A 22901-nucleotide genomic window follows, 5' to 3' on the forward strand; every position below is an offset into this window, starting at 1 on the left:
ATAACAGCCCTCAGAAGTCGTTTTGATTGATGGACAACACGTCCACTTCAAGAGGAGGAGAGGTTCCGCCGGACCGCCACGCGCCCTGCGGGTCGGGTCGCCCTCACCCCGACCCGTACTGAGATCAACGTGGACGGCTGAGATGCTGCCTTTGAAAAAGCTGGGGGCCGTCCCAAATCCGCGGGAAATGAAACGGAAATTTCTTCACATGTGGACGTTTGCCCGCCATTGCCGGTATGGAACAGCTGGCTGAGTAACAACGAGATCGAGGAGCCATCGACGGTGGAGAACTTTCGATCGATTTCCCTCTTTCTTTTTCGCTTGATCCGGGCATCTGCCGACATGTGCCGAGGAAGCTTCTGCTGCCGTGGCAAATATGGGAGGCGAAGAAACGAGAAAGGGAAGGAGACGGGACAAAAAAGAAGAGCGACGGAGAATCATCCGAGATTGTTATTCGACGGCAATCTTTTTCTTCTTTTTCTCTTTCTGGTTTACAATTTTTTTTTACAGTGGAAGAATTTCGCACGGTAAGAACTAAGAACTTTACGCAGCTTTTTACATCCTAGATAGTACATAGACTATTATTGTATAATATATAGTTTTCCCGTTCTCATGAGTTCCATAGAAAAAGATGAAGGGAGAAAAACGACTCTGGAAGGATGTTTCGGACCGAGAAAAGGGAGGGAAAGTGCACGGGAGACGTCGCCATCCAGATGTCAAGGGCTTGTTGTCCGGCGTGTTTTTTTTTTTTTTTTTTTTTTGGAAAAAAAAAAAGAACGCCGAAGGCGATCTTGCCGGGAAACAAAAATATTTTATTTTCCCGGTTTTCCTCTTTGCATCTCAGGCGGCGGACGACGGATCGGCTTGTCTTCTCCGGGTTCTCCTGGCTTTCAGGTCGACGACGATGACGGAGATGTTGTCACACGAGCTGCGCTGATAGGCGAGGCTGGTTAAGTGATCGGCGACGGCCTGCGTCGGCGAGGGCCCGTCCGCCGGGGCGGAGCAGTGTTTTAGCCGGCGGAGGCCTAGTCTGGCGATTCGACACACCTCGTCGTTCGAGAGTACGTCCCAGAGGCCGTCGCTCGCCACGATCAAGCAGTCGTCGTCCGCCGACCGCTCTGTGAACGTGACTTCCGGATCAGGTATGATGCAGGGTCTGAAGTAACGATCTCCTGTATCGGGACGGAAATCACAAGAAATATCACGAAAGAACATCCATAAACCAAGAAATAGCAGGAACTAAGACCGGAATATGGGGAAAAGACGGAAGAAATCACGAAATGAATCAAAACTTCAAACCTATAGCTCTCGACATCGCTAAAACTCCGTTAACCCTTGGTCCGTACCAATTTATCACTCTTCCTCCGGCCGCTTCGATCCTGGCGAGCTCGTCTGCTCTATTAGGCTGTTTTTTTTTTGGTCCAGTAGAAAGGCAGAAAACAGAAACTATTATGATCGCGAGTACTAAGGCAAAAGGGCAAATTCGAAAAAAGTTAGTTTGAGATCATCTTCAATTCAGATTCTTCTTGGACGCGTTCCCACAATATCATGAAATGGAGGGAAAGAAGTCGACCAAAAGAGCCACAGACCTTGTGGTCGGAAGTGAGAGGGATAGCCTGACCGCCACGGCAGAGGACCGCCCGGGAATCGCCACAATTCGATGCGACGATCTGACACCGGGACACCAAAACGACGACGGCCGTCGATCCGATTATTTCAGGCGCAATCGGCCCGCCCTCGTCGAACTCACCGGCGAGTTCCCCGTCCACCCGCTTGAAGCCTCTGTCGAGAGCCTCCTCCCATCTCATCTTCCAATTACTGCCCTCGTGTCCGGCCGTCTCCGTCCTCCGTCCCCACTGCTCCGCCAAAGCTTCGTGAAGCCTCGACCCGCAATATTTCGCAACCTACGACCACCAGTGAAAAAGGAACAACGGAAACCTCTCAAAGATTGTAAAAATAAAATATTTCTTAACATTTTTACGAAAGGAAACCAGTGTAATATGGAGACGGCTTATCGAAAATGGAGATCATAGATTGAAAAAAAAAAAGAAAAAGAAAAAAAGTTTTCACTCATTTGCTTTCGGGAAAGAACTGGGATAGTAGCAAAATGGGGATCATAAGATTGAATAACTTATATTTCTTTGTCTACTTCCTCACTATTGCTCGGGAGAAATTTGAACAAAACGAAGAATGGAGACACCTGTTCGAAAGTAGCAAGAAATAAAGAACGAAAGTTATTTTTTTCTTAGCAGTTCTGTTCAGATAAGAGCACAGCGACAGGCGAATGGAGGAGCACCTGTGCGCCGCCGTGGCCGTCGTATACGCCGAAGAAGAAGATGGGCGAGGGCTCGACTGCCGCCGGCGATCCAGCAGCCGTGCACCCCCCGAAATCTTCGCACGAGATGCTGAGGAACGCCGGTCCGGCCGCGATGTCGTCCTCCATCTCCGACCTCCGTCCCACCATCGACGACGAACCCCAAGAGACGGAGCCGCTCCGTCCGATACACTTCTTCCTGACCACCACAGCGGGCGCCTCCTCTTCCTCCGCCACCTTCTCTTCCTCCGCGGCCGCGCCGACGTCGGACATCTGGAGCAGCCGCAGTTGCTCCGTGTCGGTCGCGAGGACGCCGAGCATGTCGCCGGAGCTGCTGGTGCAACGGCTGTCGTCGGAGCCAAAGAAGGAGCTCGACTCCGTCCTAGAACCTCCAGTGTCATCGTCGCTGGTTGCCAATGCAGCCGGAGACGGCGGGTCGCTCGCTGGTTTCCCGTCGCTCTCGGGCGGGTTCTGCCTGCCGTCCGAGCGTTTCCCCTCGCCCATCCGACGCCTGCTTTACCATAAGAGAGAGAGAGAGAGAGAGAGAGAGAGAGAGAGAGGAAGGAGGGGGGAGGTGTGCGTGTGTGCCTGTCTATGTGGATAAATGGAGGTGATAAAGAGACCATCTCTCGACACGTGTGGGGCGATGGTTTGAAGCCTCACGCATCCGAAAATTTAGCACAGAAAAGGAAATAAAGTAACAAGAGAGAGAGACGGAGCGGCAGGAGGCAAGAAAAGCGTCGGATATCGAGGCCGGCCCGACTCCCACGTCAAGCTCTCCCATTCGTTGAACACGTGTCTCCCCATGTCGGTCTCTGCTGCCTTTCCCTTTCCTTCGCCCTCCGTTTTCTATTTGAATATTTTAGGCTTTCCGTTGCTTTGCATAGGTCTCCTGGAGGGCTTGTTTTATTTTTTACCAACCTCACCATCATCCCATATCTGCCGTCCATCGGCGGAAGGGACGGTGTAGATGGAATTACGGATATGTGAACCGATGGAGATCGGGGAATCCCCGTTCCCGTTTGCAGGACAGAGTTGGGCCGACCTCAATACTTCCTCTTTCTTTCTTTCGAAACTTCTCCTTTTGGCCCCGCGTTTTACTTATAATTCTAAAACAAACCTGCTTTTCTAATGTTTCAGTAAGCACCACACCTTTTATAAAAAATTGTTGAATAGGGGTTTGATCGAGACCTGGGTTAACCTGTACAACAGAAGTCATATGCTGTAACTCTTTTAATATTATTATTATCTTTCATCAGGATGGCAAGGCGGAGCCGGGGCCGCACCAAGGGCATCGAAGTTCGGAAACTGCGGTCGCCGCCCCCATCTACGTGCACTGCCTATCTAAACGTCAAAAAAAGGTACGTACTCCATGCGTATGTTCTCAGGAGTGAGGGGTGAGAGGGGAATGGCTTTTATTCGGGGCGGTGGAGAAAAAGATCCACTTCACTTAGAGATTCATTTTGAAAAAATTATTTAGTGACAAAACATGACAGCTTAAAAATTGCGGCTGACCTTTTATGCTTCTCATAATAATTAATAACGAATATTCTGCCTCAAACCCTTGTTGGGGAGTTGTCCTAAAAGGTATAGCACTTATTTGAGTGGAAAAAAAATAAAGGTAAAGTGGGAGATGGCTAGTCGAACAGACACTCTGAAAGTAAAATTTTCTTTTCTGTACCTTATCGGTCTTTCCCAATGTTCCAAAAGAAATTGGAGCCAGTATAGCTTGTAGTAAAATTATATTCAAACTTGATTTTAGCCAAAGCTTCAATGTCAGAAGACTTTGGTCTGATGAAGCAGTGGACAATATGTTCCTGCCTGCTGGTACTTATATTTAGTGTAATCCTACAAAATAGAACGTTAACCTTCAGCCTCACAATGAGAGAGTCTCGTATCGGTATAGTAGTAGAGCAAGAAAAGGAGTTGGAGTAGCACCGATTAAAAATACTCATATTTGATGTGACACTTTTATATATATATATATATATATATATATATATATATGCTCATTTAAAAATAAAAAAATTTAAGAGACTGGTGTCCTTGCGGGTTAAAATTGGGTGACCTCTTAAAAATTGCTGGTATTGTCTTTCTAGGAATTCATAATACTTTTCAATTAATTTTTAAATGAACATAACAAGCAGGGGATGCCAGCCGACACTGTTGCTGCTGACAAGACTGAGATTTTGAACTTATGACATTTTTTTCTCAGGCCATTATATTTATAAACTTGTAATGATAGGCCGACAAGGTGGGTTCATTGAGAGAAATTAGTAGGCATCAGACGGTCTTAGGCCCGCAAAGAGTCCTAGATTCATAAGGAATCATTTTGGTTATTTAACATGGGCGCTGCAAGGCCATTCATACATGAGAGAAAAGTTAAAGAAAGAGTTGTTAATTAATACTAGACAACTTAACTATTCTGCCTCATTTTTCTCATTGCTTTTCTCTATTGATGGTGATCAAGTTGATTCCTTATGGGTGGATTTGTTAATCATATCGGGACCTAGATATGACTAGCTCCCGTACACATAGCAAGTTGAAATATCTGATTGGACGTGAGCGAACCAAATCCAAGAACAACCCCAACCCTGTTCATAATGGGAACCACATGGATTCCACATAAACCATCTGGTGAGGTAGCTCTTGGAATTGCTGCCCATGAAAATATTAACACCTTCCACGATGCAATATTGATTTAAACCTGGCTTTCAAGTTCCAAACAATGGCATAGATACATGGGGCAGGTGTGGGCAGTGGCCCACACCAAAAATTTTAAAAAAATATATTTAATAGGACGTGAAGTTACATTATAATAATTTCATTTATTATATAGGGTGCCAACACCAGACCCTGGTTGTTGACTCTACTGCTCCTCAGCCAGAAAGTTCTAGCTCTGCTGCTTGCTCCAAAAAATATCAATAGTGAAGTGTTAAAAAAGAACAAGCTCCTTGAGGAGGGGCGGGAGATTTCGTTGTGTTGGATTATCCTGTATCCGATTTTAGAGCTAGTCATTTACCTACAAATACGAAAGGTTATTATTGGTATTTCTTATTAATATTTTTGTATGAAGAAGAACGCCAATATAGCCTAAATTGGCCACGTTTGGTAATTCAAGCATGCCCAGTTATGAGTCGACCAGGTACTGGAATCTATGAAGTAGCAAATGTATAATTAATCAATCAATGAATATCGGGTTATAACTTATAGATTCTTACTTTTTAAGCTTCAACTAGATTAATGGGTTCTTTCAATAGTGGTAATAATTAGCCTTAATTTGAAATAGAAACACTAGCTTAAATGCATGCATTTATCATGTAATTAGGGATGTCAATATATCCGATTTGAATCGGATATCCGACCGATCCGATCTTAAAAAAATGGGATATGGATAAACATTTAATATCCGATTAAGAAATCGGATCGGATTCAGATTTAATAAATGGCATCCGATCGGATTCGGATACGGGTTTGGATCGGATTCATTTTTAGACAAGTAACATGTATCTAATGTTTGAAAATGGGCAAAATCCAGTTCAAAATTTGGATTCGGATCCGAATATAAATATAAAAATCTGATTCAGATCAGATTCAGATTGTAAAATCGGATTTTGGATTCGGATATGACTTTGCTTTATTCGAATTCAAATTCAAATTCGAATATGAATATATGAATATCCGAAAAAACAGATATGATTAAAGATGTATCCGGTCCGAATCCGATCTGTTGACATCTTTAAATGTAATGGGAAAAGAATCCTTTTAGAACATAGGGACGCTTCTCTAACTATAAGGGAAAGCTCTAGTTGATGGTGGACGCTTCTCTAACTATAAGGGAAAACTCTAGTTGATGGTGGATCCAGTAAGTCCAGACAAATTTATTAACAGTATTTAGTACAAACACATATGAAACTTGAACAGAGGAAAAATTGAACCCAATTTAGTGTGCATGCATACTAAGAGGGTGCCTGATTGCAGGTGAAAATTGTCTCATATAGACGCTTCTCAGTTTTTGAAGAACCCTCATTTCAAAATGATGGAAAGTTTTTCTGTCTACACTTTATTTCTTTAATTTTTTCTCTCAGCCTTATCCTGCAAATCAAGAGATATCTCAAAGAGGTAAGTTTCATGCTCTTTTGGGATCTAAAAAAAATATGACACCCATTAATTAAAATATCGTGCATTAGTTGTTTGAAGTCCTAAGAACTAGCACTGAATTTTTACTGGTCAACTAATCCACCTAGCTACGTTACGCCTCTCAAAACCGGAAAGGCCAAACTCTACGTGTCCGCCGTAAGAAGACAAACGATGCTCATGAATTTTGTTCTGGACACGTTCCACCAGCGATCACGTAAACAACAGATGGTCCAATCTGGACGCGTTCCACCAGCGATCACGTAAACAACAGATGGTCCAACCTGTCCTTTTCCGGATCTTAAGCTGTTGGGCGGGCGAGAGTCGAGACCCAAGGACCTCGAGTTGGGACAGGTGTGCGATCAAACGTAGAACCTTATTCTCCTGACTGAATCGGGTCAATTCACCCAGTGGGATCCAGTAAATCCACAACATTTCTAGATTCTTCTTTTATCAGTTTTGCCTGGGATAATAAAGACGACGTGATCTGTTGAGTTGGTTTTCTATAAGAAACGGCCACTCGGTTGTTGGATTTGACATGTATACGAGATATTATATTATATTATATTATTGACGTACATTTCGAAAATAGAAAGCCACATGTTTGCTTGTACAAAAAAAGGTGGACATTTTGACATCATAACCAATAAGAAATCAACGATACAACCATACCCACTCATTTAAATTTGGAAAACATGGTTTCAACGTTTGAAAAATTAGTGGGCACGGTAGAGACATCAATCGGACAACATGTCGAAAAAAAGAAGAGGATATGAAACAGAACTTACTATCTATGATTTAGATTCAAGAAATGACTTTCGATCGGATTTAGTAGATTCATAGATATTCAAATGTCTGATGAAATTCAGATATGAATTTGGATCGGATTTATTTTTAAACAAGTATCATATATATCCAATACTTTTATATTTTGGAAATCGGCCAAGTTCGATTCAAAATTCAGACTCGGATTCATATATAAATCTAAAAATTAGATTCAGATTGTGAAATCGAATTTTGGATTCGGCTTTAAATTAGGATATGACTATTTTGTTTGTTCATAGGTGAATCTAAACATGTGAATATCCGGAAAAAAGTGGATATAGTTAAGGTTATGTCCAATTCAAATCCATTTTATTGACATCCCTAGGCATGGCCCTCCTTCTATTGTGCATTGAAAAATGTTGGAGCTGATGGGTAATTCAATAATGTACATATACTTAAAGTAGGTGTTTGGATATATTTGGGTAACTTTTAATTCAAACAGAAGTCAAACTACTTTGTTTTACTTTATTTAATTTTTCTAGTGCTATTTTATATATATATATATATATATATGTATATGTATATATGTGTGTGTGTGTGTGTGTGTGTCTTAGTGTAACTTAGAACCTACATTTTCTAAAATTATTATGTCTGTATCCATATCTATATACTTGTATATGCCTTAAGTTGGTTAAAACACTAAAATCAAAAAGGACACTCATGTATAAATGTATATATGAACGGTACCCATACTCATATGACTTATTTTTGTTGTAAAGTAAAGATGCTTAATTAATGTTTTAAAAGAAAGGAAAGCGAGACATTTATCGAATTTTTTCCTTCGGGATAACTATGTGTGCAACAACTTGGATGAGTATATGAAGGCCAAAGATGATTTATATCAAGTTTGTAGAAATATTCACATTACAATTTCTTTCAGTATATATATATATATAATGAAGCTTTCCTATGACAATGTAGAGTTGCCTTATGATCACACCAAAAAGTTCAACCAAGAGAACGACAGGGTTCGCACTAAGAGTTGAAACTTGATCTGGACTTGAATTGGAGACTTGGTCCAAACTTTTGATCTTGCTAGTTGCAGGTGACCCGAAGGGGTATTCATCCTACCACTTGTCAGAGAGTCAAAACCTCCCTTCCTCAACGATACCAAACTTGCTTTTAATGCTCCGGGATACTGCTCTTGGTGCGCTCTAATTTATGTTCCCGCAATTTTTTTTTCTTTTTTTTACAAGACATGAGGTTGACACCCTGAATACCTGAACCAAGGTCTAGCCGCCTACCAGCCTCTAATCCAAGCTGTTGCACCAAACCACTCGCGGATTATATCTTACTACTTGCTTGTTACCACCTGTTTCAAAAAGTTATTGCTTACCACCTGTTTCAAAAAGTTTAACATCTCTTTTTTATGGATTGAAGTGAGAGAACAGACCGCAAGTTTTGGCCACACATTGGCTTACTTTGAATAGTAAAACATAATTTGAGATTCCTTTGGTAGTACACTTCACTTTGACCTTGTGATAACATAGCTACTTGGGAATATCTGCCTTTATATTAGTCACAAGTTTTCCCTACCAAACTTCTGAACCCTTATTAAATGAAAAGGGAAAAGAAAAGAACTGGGAATAGTGATATGCCTCCCTTTTAAGGTCAAATTGATTTCCTATGACAATAGAAATATTCATGCAATTTGAAAGTCAGGTATTAACATATCACAATTTGTTTGGGATCTAGTTGAGTTTTAAGGTCAAATTCACATTATGAACTTAAAAATTGGATTCAGATATGGTATAGATGTTTCTTTATTCATATTCAAATCTGAACTCGAAGTGGGATATGTGGAGATCCCATAAATTAGATTATAGTAAAGGGCAAGTGTGATTTGAATATAATCCCTTGACTTCCGTGTTTACTCTGTGGTTGAAACTGTGACAAAAATTTGTGGGATTGAAGCCTATAAACACATGCTTAAGCTTTGATGAAATAACAAAAACACGGCTGAGTTCTAATTAATTTTATTTAAGTGTTTAAACTAATTTTAAAACAGATAATTAAATGAAAGAACTTTAAGATCAAGCATGCTTTGTTATGTCACCAAAAGCGAAATGTATTTTGGATAAAAAAAAACATTCATTAAAATCTGAAAATTGATTCACAACTGAATCATTTCAGGGAAAAACTCATGATATCAGAGATCTTTTAAAAAATTCAAGACCGTAAAAATGAGAAATTGTTAGGAAAATGTGGAAGCAAAAACAACTAAAACACAGCACGATTCACGAGGTTCAATCCAACAAAAGGAATAAATAATAACAAAAACATTAAAGATCAAGATGTCAAATCAACTCAGATAGAGACTTTAAAAACATGGAGTTGCATTCATGGGTCAATTGTTATGGGCAGCAATTTGTTATTGTTCCATGAATCCGTCCTAGGCCAAATTCATAGAATGTTTTAATACTATGTTTTTTTAGTTTGTGAATACTATGGTTTTTTAGTTTGTGAAGCAAATTTATGAAATAGTAACAAACTTTTCTTATTACCAAACAACCCCTTGATCTCAACCCATATGAAAATTACATCCATTCCAAAAAAAAAAATACAATATGGAAACATTAAATACTTGGCATTTTCCTCCTCTTTTTTTGTCAAAACAAACTTAAGGGGCGTTTGAGTTTTGTAAAAACTAGGTTTTATCAATGATTTTTAAAAACTTTGTTTTGTTTTTTTTGGGTGACATCCAAAACCTAATAACCTAAAGGGGTTCAGGTTTTTCACTCTTTCATACAAAGTCTGGTTTTGTCAACTTAGTTTTGATGGCACCCAAGCACTCAAACCCAGTTTTGTCTCTAAAACCTAATGTTTGAAGTGTTTGGGTGTCATCAAACTGGGTTAAAAAAAAACCCCAGTTTTGACAAAACTGTGTTTTGTAAAAGAAAGTGAAAAACTTAATCCCTTTTAAGTTATTCAAAAACCAAGTTTTGGATGTGTCATCCCGAAACCACAAAAAAAAAAAACAAAATTTCTAAAACTCATTAAAAAGTTAGGTTTTCATAAAACATAAACTAATTTTACTAAGCTGGAGCACAAATGCCTCCTTACTCTTTTCCTTTTTTTTGTTTTTTGGTTACACCTACTTTTCATTGGCTTTAAAAGACGCAAACAAAATAAAGCAGCCTTTTCTCCCTAAAAGAGTGCGCGATTCGCCGCCCATGCCTATTCTAACGGCAACGGCCGACTCTTTGTACATTCTGGACCATAGCTTTGGAGTCCCCATTATTTATTACACTGGCTGACAACCATGGCCATTGATTGGCCTTCCGTTGACAAAAAAGCGTCGCTAATTTATGTATATCTCCTCTTTCCCAGCAGTTGTAATGGCGCACGCATTGCATTACAGTTTGTTTCACGTTGAGATTTGGCTGCAGACGACGGCTGCCTACAACCATTGTGCCCAAAAGAGATCTGAAGCTCCATTCTTCTTTGTCATGTCTTTTAGGTCTAGGGTTGAGTTGGGGCCAGCGCTTTGTCATCTCTTTTAGGTCTAGGGTTGCGTCGGGGCCAGCACATAAGTGCATCATCAACATGATGCCAGACCAGACCTAGCACTCATAGGAATTGAAACAGAGACACAACCGTTTTACCACACCTCCACCTGACCAGCTAAATATGTTATGCTCCTTGTTGCACTTATCCAAAGAAAAATAAAGAACTTCCATGGTGCCAACTTGTTTCCCTCTCTAGCGGAGTTTAGTGGAGGACGCCCATAATATTATGGAGAGTTCAACAATGGCGAACATGGTCAGTTGTTACCTTATCGCAGTTTGGGAATAGTGACGTTATGTTACTGTCTCATGCATCAAACCCAAGAATTGGTTATATTCATTAGACACTTTAAAAAGAATGTAATCCACTTTTTAGGGCAGATGCATAACATTATCGCAAGGAAAAGATGACCCACCAAGGTGATGTGGCTAGTACTGTAAGTATCGGTTTTCATCTAGTTAATAATATATATATATATATATATATATATATATATATATATATATATATATATATATATATGTGTGTGTGTGTGTGGAATTGAAGAAGAATGATAGTTGTAGACCTTTAGGTGCAGGATCAGATCAATCAAGAATGAACTTTAACTATTGATTTTGCTTTCAAGGACTGTTGAAAGAAAAAGGAGAGAGAAAGACAGATGAGGGTAAGGCTCTGAACCTGGCCATTCGCTGTATTTGGAAATTATGCGAGGTGAACATGTAAAAAGGAACACCTTCACAAATGGCTACTATAAAGAGTGATAAAAGTTTTCACAAAAAGAATGACAAAGAAACTTGCCACGTTAACTTTATTAAGATGCTGATTTGATCCATATTGTAGTCAAACAAAGAAGGCTAAACGTTAGACTATATATGTTTGCGGTCCAAAACCAACAGAACACCTTTATATTGTTCTACTTTTTGGCAGAAGAAAACTTCATCCTACTGCTCAAAAGTTAAAGCCAAATCTGATTGAAAACAAAAACTGGTTGCCTAGGAGCCCCCGTTCTAATTGACTGTCGTATCGACCTCTTGGGCTTTAACTTTGATTTTAACTTGTTTTGGTTGGTTTGAAAATCATAAAAGAGATAAAAATCAAAGTCTGGTGATTGATAGCAGGAGAGGGGTGAACTTTTCCATGTAAATAGTTATGAGATCCACGTTTTCCCTCCGAAAACTTAATTTTTCTATGTAATATAACACGACTGTTTGATTTCAAAGACATAGAACAGGTACAATTTCACTTATTCTTACAACTCAAAACATTTTCTTTCAAGCCCATCAAATACCTCCGGAAGATGAAGAATCTCGTTCACTCTGTCGACGTCGAGCTGTCGTATATATAGAAAAGGGATATTTTACCGAAAAGATGCCCGACTTTTAATCCACCAATTACATAAACATGTTCAAGTTTCAAAGAACTTTCATTTGACCGCTTACTGTTCATAATATATAAATGGATCCAACAGCCGAACATAAAAAATATTCAAACACGACAATCGTTTTTGTTGTTTCTTCAATAGTTTAAGTTTACTTTAGAGGAAAAAAATCTTTATTAAATAACGCATGCAGTTTATAACCCCTTGCATGCTATGTTTGATTTGGATTTACGTTCATGGTAGTTGCCCTGTCAAAATCTGAGAGGCTGCTTTTTCTTTAATCGCAGAACGCCAAGGAAGAAGACGACGCCAGCAGCATCATGCAGCCACGTTTCGAAGTGGGAAAAAATTTCCTAGGAAAAGGTTTCTTGCCTTGTTAAACTTCTCCTGTTGCTTGCAGGACGAGGCCGTCGGGTGGCGGTGGAGAGATTGCCGTTCAGTTACGTCAGCCGACCGGAAAAGCACCGGCGGGAGGAAAATGTTTTACATTTTAGATCACAGTTGAAACCCTCCCTTTCTCTTTGTCTCTGCATCTTAAAGTAGTGGAGCGTGGTACATAAGTTGAACGGCATACTGCTGCGATCACGAATGCAAGAACTCAAAGGCAGGGAGAATGGAGAGCCCTTCAGACGATCTTTTTTAAGATGGTGGGTAGTTAAGTATCACTCACCTGGAAACCTCTCTTTCCTTTTCAATCTCGTGACAAAGATATGTTTTTTATTTGCTTACTTTATTTTCAAACATTTATGTTAAGAAATTGTTGGTGACATAAAGCCCACGAGAGCCACAAATCCACACCCAAAAGGAAAGAAAAAAGACAAATCAAACAACAGGGAAGAAAGAAGGTCAACTCACCTTTCAAGGCCTACTTTTTCTTCCTGCACTTTAACCTTCACAAATGTACGGAGGACGAATTTCATCTTAGTGGAGGGAGTGAGATTTCACTCCTAAGGAAATTTTACCAATGTAAAATGGGCCATTGCTTTTCCACAATACATTTTACTGAAGTAAAAATTATTACTACCAGTTGGGGAATCTCTGTTAGCACACCTTGTAGAGACTGCCAGTTATCTAGGGTGTGTTTGATTGGCAAGAATCACTGAAATTTTAGAATCAAAATTCTTGTTCTTGTTAAAATGGGAGTCGTTTAATCAAACGCAGAATCTTATATGGTTTGGCTATGGTCGATATATATCTCGGTCTGGAGCCAAACAACTATTTCTCATCTGTGAAGAATGCCAAGTTTATTAAATTTAGCAGATGTATGTGGACATCTCCTGTCATCACAATCTTAATAAGAACCAGATATGTGTGTTTTCTTTTTATTACTACCCACCAAAAAAAGAATCAACATCAGCAATTTTTTTTTTTTTTACATTACAAAAGATTCAGTCTCCGCATATATGGTGACAATCTAACTTGTCGATACTCATTAACTCTTTTAAGAAAAATTTGCATGAATATTTAGCCCCTGAAATACTTGTTCTAGCCTCGAAGGGAATAGCACAAGCGGGTGGGTTTGGAGGCGCATTGAAGATGCGCCTTCAGTTTGAAACACACCTATGCTCATTGTACCATAAAAGAAGTGGTTTTTACCTGCAAGTTAAGCATGCAGTGATCTTACAGCCCGGTACCATCACAGGTACTTTTCCGTAAAATATTTTTTCTTTTTCTTGTTGAAAGCAGCATTTTAGAAATTACTTTTCCCAAGGTTGAGACAAATTTTGCCATCTTCCCCTTGCTTGACGACATGGCCAACAAACAATTCTCAACTAATGTTTGGCCTGTTCACCAACAACTAAAAGCCCAGCATCCTTCTCGATTCATTTTTGAAAATTTCTTGCTTGACAGAATTTCTTGGCCTGGTCAGTCTTGATGATTGCAGCAACCTTAGCCACACAGTTTATGAACAGATATAATTGCATTAGGTGCAACGTCCATTATTCAAACATTGATGATTGATCTTAGAATTAGGATGTTGGTCAATGGAAAATCATCCCCGAGGAGTGCTGAGTCTATTACCCACTAATCTTCAGTGCAAATCTTCCAAAACCAATGAGTTGCAGCCACTTCAAGTGTGCCCAAGCAAGAATTTCAACATGGCAGGTATAACTGGCAGGGTTCTGATCAAGATTGTGACAACAAGAATATGACTTTTGGATTAGGTTGAATGAGATGGCTGGATGGTAAAGGAGAACCAATCACAATTGAACACAAGTTAACGATGTTGGTTTTGAATCGCACAAGCGTAAAAGAAAAGGCACAAAGTAGTCTTTAATTGCCTAATGGAAGGAAGACAAACAATTACAGTGAACGCATCTGCTTTGCCTCACCAATTAATCATTAAAGAAATATAGTAATGAATAAATAAGTATATTCCAGCGAAGATGGTAGCTTGACAACACGGATGAGTGTACATACTTGAGTTTTAAGGTTTCCAGCTTGTCAAGTTTTATATGTTTATGATCGCATAATTAGGAGCAGGAATACAAAATAATAGAACTAAATATTATGATTGTATAATGAGCAGTGGTACAGAATAATATAAGCAAATAGGACAGCCATCTGCATCAAGTGAAAGTACCTGCTAACTTTATTATATCATTCAAGTAAAGCTGGGGAAGTACAAAGAATGAACTTAGAGATTACAACTGAATTATGGGAGCGCAGAGATCGCGTATGAAGACCTTGTCTTCTACCTGTGGCATTTGAGTAGGCAGACCGGCATGTATCTGAGAGCAACTACTGCCAGAATAAAGGCAAATAAGACCTTGCACATAGTTGTTTATGCTTGGCAGTTGCTTAATGCAAAATGGCAGCGGCTAAAAATGAAGCAACATAAACATATATAAAATCTTCGTACTTTTTTTTTCTTTCCCCAACTGTCAAGATGGACTTAAATTACTGCGACCTTTATATTGTTATCAAGGCCTAGACAGGGGAAGAATGGATGACCAGAACTTACAGAACAAGGACGATACATAATATATATACCTGCACATTGGGCATGACGAGAATTTTCCATTCCAAACTGGAGTTATAGTTCGGTTCTTGAGCATCCTTGAGAGACCTAAACCTTGAGGAGTACTTGTGAAGACTCGGCATCAAATCATTGTATTAATCATGTAAGCCGTCTGAAAATGATTTTGGAGCCCTTTTTTCCTCTTTTCCGTTCTTGGCTGTACTGCTTTCAATTTAAATCTGATTTCTTATCTCTGTAGTTGATTAGCCCAAATCCGAGACACCTACCCGACACCATACATGTGTTTCACCATTGCGTAAACTGCAATATCGATTTCCACAGTGAAAACCAACATGTTGGCAATTGGAGTCGGCTATAAAGATTAACTTAAATTTCTTGATTGATTCTAAATGTACTACTTAAATTTCTTTAGTGATGTTAAATTTATTTATAAAGATTAACTTAAATTTCTTAATTGATTCTAAATGTACTTAAATTTCTTTAGTGATGTTAAATTTATCTTTCATTAAACATACCGGCCGTCATGGGGCTGCATTGGCTGATATAGGCCCAGCCTTGTATTGGCCAGCTTTTAAGAAGGTCATATCAGCCACAATAGATCTGTCAATCCGGAGCATATTAGAAACAGGGGCCATGAGTGCGAGGCTATTTCCATTGCCCGAGTAAAGGCCCACCTCTCCTCTTCCCCCTATCCATCCAGGCACACTTGTATATCGGTTGGTCATAGCCAACCTAGAATTTCATGCAGCCCAGCCTCTTCTCTTGTGCCATGGGCTCTGGTATGATAAGCCGGCAGGTTCCTCATAGCAGACGTACTCCAGAAGATGTGGACAAGCTGATATGGAAAACAAATGCGAGATGCCAAATCCTTCTCCGAAACTGCTAAGGCTTGACTGCCTGTTCACGATTGTTTATCTGCTGGGTAAGAGATGCAGATATTGAATGCAAGCATTCTTGTCTAATATTGCATGCAACTTCCATCTCGCATATCCTGGTAACTTAATTTCCACAAATCATCTGCTGGGTTAGGCTCCCATCCTTTATTGACAACAAAATAAGTAATATACAAAAAAAGTTAAAACCTCTATAGAAGGAATGCATGCATAGGCATTCAATGTCTGCTCTCATACCTGATAATTTAATTTCGCAAATAACTAGCCGAGACAATTTCCACAAAGCACCTGCTGGGGGTGAGGCCTTTGACCTTTATTGACAACAAAATAGGATCTATATACAACAAAAAAGTTACAGCCTCTAGCATAGTATTCGGAAATTTACATTACTGTTGAATAGAATTTGAAAAAAAAAAAAAATCAGACATAGGGTTCCAGATCGCAGGTTTTAGTGTCCACTCTCTAGTATGGAAACCCAATATTTGTGCAAAAACAGCACATTTCCAAAAACAAAATAATCCACAGCTACTTGAAGCTGATTTGCAATTTCTACTTGGATGATTCTGGAAATCTAGCGGACAAAAACTTTCGACCATCTAAAACCTAAGCCATCCACTGTTAGCTTGGATAAGTATATTGCCTAGAATATGGGTCACTGCGGCCAAGTTGTATTGCCCTAGAATATGCATGTTTAATATTTTTTTGTTTCCCTTTCTATTCTTTGGATCATTCTTTAATGTGCATGTTTGCATACTAAAGAGGAAAGCTGACGATGCTGAATTGAAATAAGGACACCTCTTCTTTTACACACCCACTACATACATATGCCCTTCACAGCCTCGCCAATCTCGACCAACCTTGATAGTCATATCAGGATAATAACATACTAAAGTTGACCTGTGGTGTGCTGGTCGCATTTAACATTACCTCTATATGTGTTCCACGTAAAGAAAAAAAACATTACTCTACGTGGTAGGTTAAAAGCCTTCGAATTGAAAGCTCGGTTTTTCGGAAATGTGTATGTTTGAACACTAAAGAGGACAAAAGATAATGCTGAATTGAAATAAGGTCACCTCTTCTTTAACACATCCACTACATGCATATGCCTTTCGCAGCCTTGTCAACATCTACAATAAAGAAGACCACGATAGTCTTATCAGGTAACATACTAACAGGTAAACAGATTCCTGTGGAGGCACTTAACATTACCTGTATATACGTTAGACCTCGTAAAGAAAAAGCATTACTCTAAGTAGTATCTTAAAGGCCTTCAAATTGAAAGTGAAAAAGTTCGATATCCGGCATACCTTCTAATACAATTGGTAGGGGAGTTCCTAACCACAGCAAGCCAACCAAGTTAAAGTACATCGTGTCTTTTCGAATTCAAGGCCCCTTGAAGCATTCTGAAGTTGCCACTCCCAACTACACAACCAACACCTACCGTCCTATGCCCAAATTGGTGAAGTCCATGGTATGAAAACAGGGACGGCAGACCAGCAACTACTAAGGCTCTAGACTTCATCATGGATCGGCCTAGAAAGAAACAAAGATCAAGTCAATCCACGTTTGCACCTTGTGAATGTTCAACGCCACCATGACCATAAGCGACGGACCATACTTCCCAATTAGTGTAACATCAGCGATAAACTGTTAAGCCACTTAGACCAGGTTGTGGTACCCCATGGTGCCGAGTCTAACACCAAGTGCATCAATGGCAGTTTTATATCTAGAGAATCAGAAGAAGCAGGAGGGAGACAAGAATATCAAGAATAAATTGTGCAAAGCCACATTGAAAGTTCAAAGCAAGACAATGAAACCCTTAATGGAAGAACAGCCAAGATTCATATGAGCATGATCCATCTACCGATCACACATTACCACAGCACCAATGCACAACCCGTGTCCAAAGTTACCCCCAGACTTCAAAAGAGGAAGAGAATTTTTGGCACCTAACCCTCTTCCTCGAGCACCTGAAAATCAGAGTGCATGTATTGCACTTCCTTTCAAGCCTGACCTTCCAGCAGATGGGTTTGCATGGAATGCTGACTGCCTTGCTGGGCCTCCAAGTAGCTTTCCTGTCAAGTCCAACGGTCTTGCAGCTTCTGCTGAATTTTCCCCTAAGCTGAGTTTGGAAATGCCAACAAGCTCATCGACATTGATGGGATCTTTGGAGAGAACTGCTGTTGGCTTCAAGACAGGATGCGTCTCTGAATCCTTCCCTGGTAGAATGGTATAAAGTGGGGGCCAGTAAGGGAGGGGTACTGGACAATACAGTGGGAAAAATGCTGGCACCGCCGCTGGGATTGGAGGGCAAGCAGCAGCAGCAGCTGAGTCAGCCTCAAGAGGTTCAGTTGGAGATGTTTCAACAGATTCATTTTCTTGGTCAACAGGAAGCCCAAACGGTGGAAGTGGACTGCTATCGGTCTCTGCGTTCAGTGATGGAGCACTGGCAGAAGAAACAAGGCGTGGCTCATCTGCTACTGGTGGTTGGTCAACTGACTGCAGACAAGTGAAATGTGTCCATAGCACCACATGTTAACTAACATGTATGAAGAGGATAATGTAGGGACACCAGCAGATCTAACCTACCATATCAGCTATTATGTCAAACAAGCTGGATCGTCGCTTTCTCCTTGTTGAGTTGGTTTGCCGAATGAAGTACTTCTGTGCATGACTTGCTACCTGCGTGGGTGTCCTTGATGTCACAAAGTTGCGGGCAATTCCTCTCCAGTCTCCCTTGCCCAATTTCTGAAGACCTAACAAGAACAATCTATGTTCTTCCTCAGTCCAAGGGATACCTGAAGATTTTTGGGAATGTATACAACAATTACCAAAGATGACAATCAACAAGTAGGTTTGCATATTCTGCAAATCCTGAAGCAAGCAAAAATATAATAAGCACAATAACATATATGATAAATCTAACAAGTTCTGCACTTCATAAATCATACATCCCTTGGAAAACGTTTTACTGATTGACGAGCTTTCACCAGGCGATCAACCTTTTGGCAAACATTTCTGCTCCATCAGCGCAGCAGAATATTCCTAGTCCCAGCTCCTTGAGCTAACAACGTTTCACAGAACAAAACCACTTCTCATACATCCAAAATTTGGTAGCGAGGCAAAGCACCTCAGTATAATACTAGTCTATCGTGGCATGCTCATCTAGTACCACTACCATGATCCTCCCCATAAGCATTTATATGATTAACTAGTATCTACATATTGTTCAGAGTTCTAGTTCAGAGTTTTATTTATTTTTTACCTTTTCATCATTTGTTCAAGAGATGAAGGGAAACGAAGGACTTTTGATTAGCCATATGGTCAAGCGGGCAAGCTACAGAACACCAACACTACTCTGATGTAACACAACAGAATGAAAGCATGGAAGTAAGTCCAATACTCTAACCACAGCAGCAAAAAGGCAACTTTCGCCAAGGCTCCTGAAACAATACAAAGAAGTTGCCTGCCAGAGCACTTGCCAATGTCATAGCTCTACTGAGTAATGACAACAAATTATGTCCAAGATACTTTCTTAGGCATATTTATTGATGAAAAAATTCAACAAGAAAAGCACAAGGAAAGATATGTCACAGCAGATCAGGAAATTCTACCCAAGCACATACCACGTTTTGGTAATTAAAATTAATTATCAGATGCCTATCAAAGAAAAGAGGTTTCCAAAAGGAAAGCTAGCCCTCTGAATCCTTGTAGAACCTCGAAGAATCTACTCACACAATCATTCAGATTATAGTTATCAGCTAGAGCATATATTGACAAAATTCAGTCCACAAACTGGTGAAATCGATTTGGTGGCTTCAGCTCCAAATGGACAAGAATGCTGTACTCCATGTGAAAACCACAAAAAATTACTAATATCGAATTTGATACTCTTTCTGATCACTTCAAAGAAAAATAACAGTTTCCTCCCAATAAGTTAAATACAACAGTTCGACTTATCTTCTAATTGGGAGGAAAAGTGAAGTGATATTAATACGTTGAAGTGCAATATGTTGCACTAAGTTGTAAGCCTGAGACAAGTCAACTGAGAAAAGTTCTAGATCTCATCAGGTGATCCTTGTATGTGACCCATCATATTGCAGCATGCCAGTGATATCTAAGCAATTAACTACTAACCGCAGCCCACAGCTCAAAAATTAGTTTGCACAGCAATACGTTCAAGTTAGCAGAGAGTTCCTGAAGAACACAACTAGTTGCCAGGTTTTCCTTCAACCTGATAGTCATTTTCAGATTGGGAATTTGGGATGCATTTGAAGATGTAGCTTAAATGTTCAAATACAAAAAGTGCAAATGTTTTGATATTGTCACAGAATCTTACTGTAAAATAGTGAAGAAAAGATTAAAGGAAACATCAGTCTATTGAGCTATTATGCTAATAAGACAAAACCTACTTACTTTCTTAAATTCATCTTTATGTTTCTTCTCATAATTTCTGATTTTCTCTGTTCCAAAAATTCCTCCATTTTTTGTTTTGTGTCATAGAAGACTCGTATTGGCAAGAAAAGTTAATTCTCTTTGCATTATTTTTTTCTGTATTTTCCTCTAAGAGAAAAGAAAACAGAAACCTATTTCCTGATATTTTTTGAGGTTTGTTCAAAACCTTGTAAGTTGTAATACCCCACGAAACTGACCATCAAAGCCGGGACAGATACTCATGACAATTTCAGATGCCATTTAGAGAGAAGATACAAGAAAAAGACTGATGTTTGTCCTTATTTATTTGACGACATCACGAAATGCTCAGCCCAAAACTGCAGCCAATTTGCTAAAGGGACACTCATGTTTTACTCTATCCAACTAATCATAAGTCGCGTTGAGGCTCAGGCACACCAATATGATCATATAGCAACCACCAACATGTACCATAATCTCCATAAAATGTAGGAACTAAAAGTGGAAAGAACATACAATCACCAGCGTTTCGTCAAAGTCAGTATACCCAATAGGGAAACACCAAGCTTAGAAATCGAATAGAACATCGTGTTAGAAACAAGTTACATAACTAATTTAACAGCCCTCATCCTCAATTTATAGAGGTCATTCCGACCCCCATCTAGTAACCAACCAAAATTCATTGACAACAATAGTAAAACGGGTATACTTACATGTAGACCAAATTGATTTGGTTTGGCTTTATTGCAAAGGAAAACCAGAAATAAAGAATAGGAACCCATTTAACGTTGCAGAGGCCGAAAAAAAAAAAAGTATTCGCCTTAACCGCACAAATCCCAAAAATGCATAGAAAGGCGGCGAAAACTTTACAAAATAAGATCAGAAATACTTGCATCCGCATCAAAAGGAAAAATACGACAATAAAAGCGAAAAAAAAAACAGCAAGCAAAAAATTTCTTTGCTTGTGCAAGAAAAGGTCCAATTGTAATCCGAAATTTAGCTCACAAAAATAAGACAAAAAAAAAATGGGCCACTGGCCAGAAGTTCCTACAAGCGCAAAACATATGAAGCAATAATTTATCAAAACTTCATTAAAATATGGAAATTTCACCCGTGAATCAACGGCAAGAATCAAAATCGAGCAGAAGAGTCACAGTTTTCAAATCATAGGAATCAATTCTACCTAACGGGTTCCACGGAACAGAAACTAATTCCAGAGACACCCCTCTAGAAACCATTGAAGATTTAAGAAGAAGGGAAAACGCTTGGGGAAATCAGCAGCAAATGGTTGACAACTTCAAACAAGACTAAATGATCAAGATCATCTACTCAAAGACAGAGAGCGAGAGATTTCCCCGCTTCTCCCACAAGTAACAGAAAGAAAAGAGAGCAACGAGAAATCAGCCCCTCACCTTTTTTCCTCTCGCGGCAACTCGACGAGCACGAGGCGTGCAGGGCGTCGTCCGAGGCGTAGCCAGTCGCCGCGGCGGCGGACCGTCCATCCTCCGCCGCTTCATGCGGCGGCGAGCCAGGGTTGTTTCCGGTGGCGGCCGTCGATCCTCCGGCGTAGTGCGAGAGGTTGCCCATGCTGGCGCTCTTCTTCATGGACGACGACGGCGGCCCGTCGGTGAGTCTCACCCCGAAGAGCTTCACCCCCCTCGACGGGCACGTCCGGGAGTTGTGCCCGTTGTGGCTGCAGTGGGAGCACCTCCGAGTCATTTCCGCTCGTCAGCCCGTCGACTCGGCGGAGCAGCGCGATGGACGGTCAGCAGTTCGAGACGATCCAGGTTCCCGACTACAACCGTCGATCGCAGCCCACGACGGGTATCAGACAGAGCCGAGACAGGCAGATCGCGAAAACCAGGAGAGAGGGAGAGAGAGAAAGAGAGGGATTCTGAAATCAATCTCTCTCTCTCTCTCTCTTCTCTCTCTCTACTGCAACGCTCTTATTTAGAAGGATCTGTCACCGCGGGAACAGGATAATTCCAAGATAATATGAGAAGTTCTGAGAAATTACTTAAACACCCTTGAATTTGATAGAAACGACTAGTCCAATTGCGTCGCTATCTAGCTGTTTGCGTTGACTGCGGTATCGAGTTACCCAATTGCCCTGCTTATCCTTCTTAATGACTTCCGAATCCTTTTCCAGCCTTCTAGCCGTCTGTTCCAAATGGACCGGATCCGATACAATACCAAACTGCTTCCGACGCCTGGACTAATTTATTTGAAGCAAAAGTTATCCGGTGGATCGGATCCTTGGAATGACCCGGAAACACGGGTGGCCCATTGTTGACCGACATTAGGAAAGGACAATCGAGGTATTCTTATGAAAGCTCGAGATATTTCCGTAACGGAGTCAGTAATTCTGAGGACCCAAACTTTTAATGCTTGGAATTTGAAGGAATCACCGTACCAGGAATATCTCGTTATATTCGCGATAGATTTACCCAA

General features: G+C 40.2%; 2 protein-coding genes across 3 annotated transcripts; both read right to left on the minus strand.

Annotated features, from left to right (window-relative positions):
- Positions 1 to 636: 636 nt before the first annotated feature.
- Positions 637 to 2905, minus strand: LOC116256465 (probable protein phosphatase 2C 6). Of its 2 annotated transcripts, none has more exons than XM_031632834.2 (4): positions 2297 to 2904; positions 1590 to 1904; positions 1300 to 1405; positions 637 to 1172 (listed from the first exon to the last, which is right to left on the minus strand). In XM_031632834.2, exons 1-4 carry the CDS (start codon positions 2816 to 2818, stop codon positions 841 to 843), a joined length of 1275 nt encoding a protein of 424 aa, XP_031488694.1. In that variant the 5' UTR covers positions 2819 to 2904; the 3' UTR covers positions 637 to 840. The 2 variants fall into 2 exon arrangements, with proteins under 2 accessions (XP_031488694.1, XP_031488695.1); XM_031632835.2 differs by having other exon boundaries at positions 1004 to 1172; positions 1347 to 1405; positions 2297 to 2905.
- A 14895-nt stretch (positions 2906 to 17800) lies between these two features.
- On the minus strand, positions 17801 to 22375 carry LOC116256041 (transcription factor MYBS3-like). The gene is made up of 3 exons (XM_031632178.2): positions 21863 to 22375; positions 18627 to 18835; positions 17801 to 18536 (listed from the first exon to the last, which is right to left on the minus strand). Exons 1-3 carry the CDS (start codon positions 22167 to 22169, stop codon positions 18015 to 18017), a joined length of 1038 nt encoding a protein of 345 aa, XP_031488038.1. The 5' UTR covers positions 22170 to 22375; the 3' UTR covers positions 17801 to 18014.
- Positions 22376 to 22901: the final 526 nt, after the last annotated feature.

This window comes from Nymphaea colorata, chromosome 6 (genome assembly GCF_008831285.2).
Source record: "Nymphaea colorata isolate Beijing-Zhang1983 chromosome 6, ASM883128v2, whole genome shotgun sequence".
Taxonomy (NCBI): domain Eukaryota; kingdom Viridiplantae; phylum Streptophyta; class Magnoliopsida; order Nymphaeales; family Nymphaeaceae; genus Nymphaea; species Nymphaea colorata.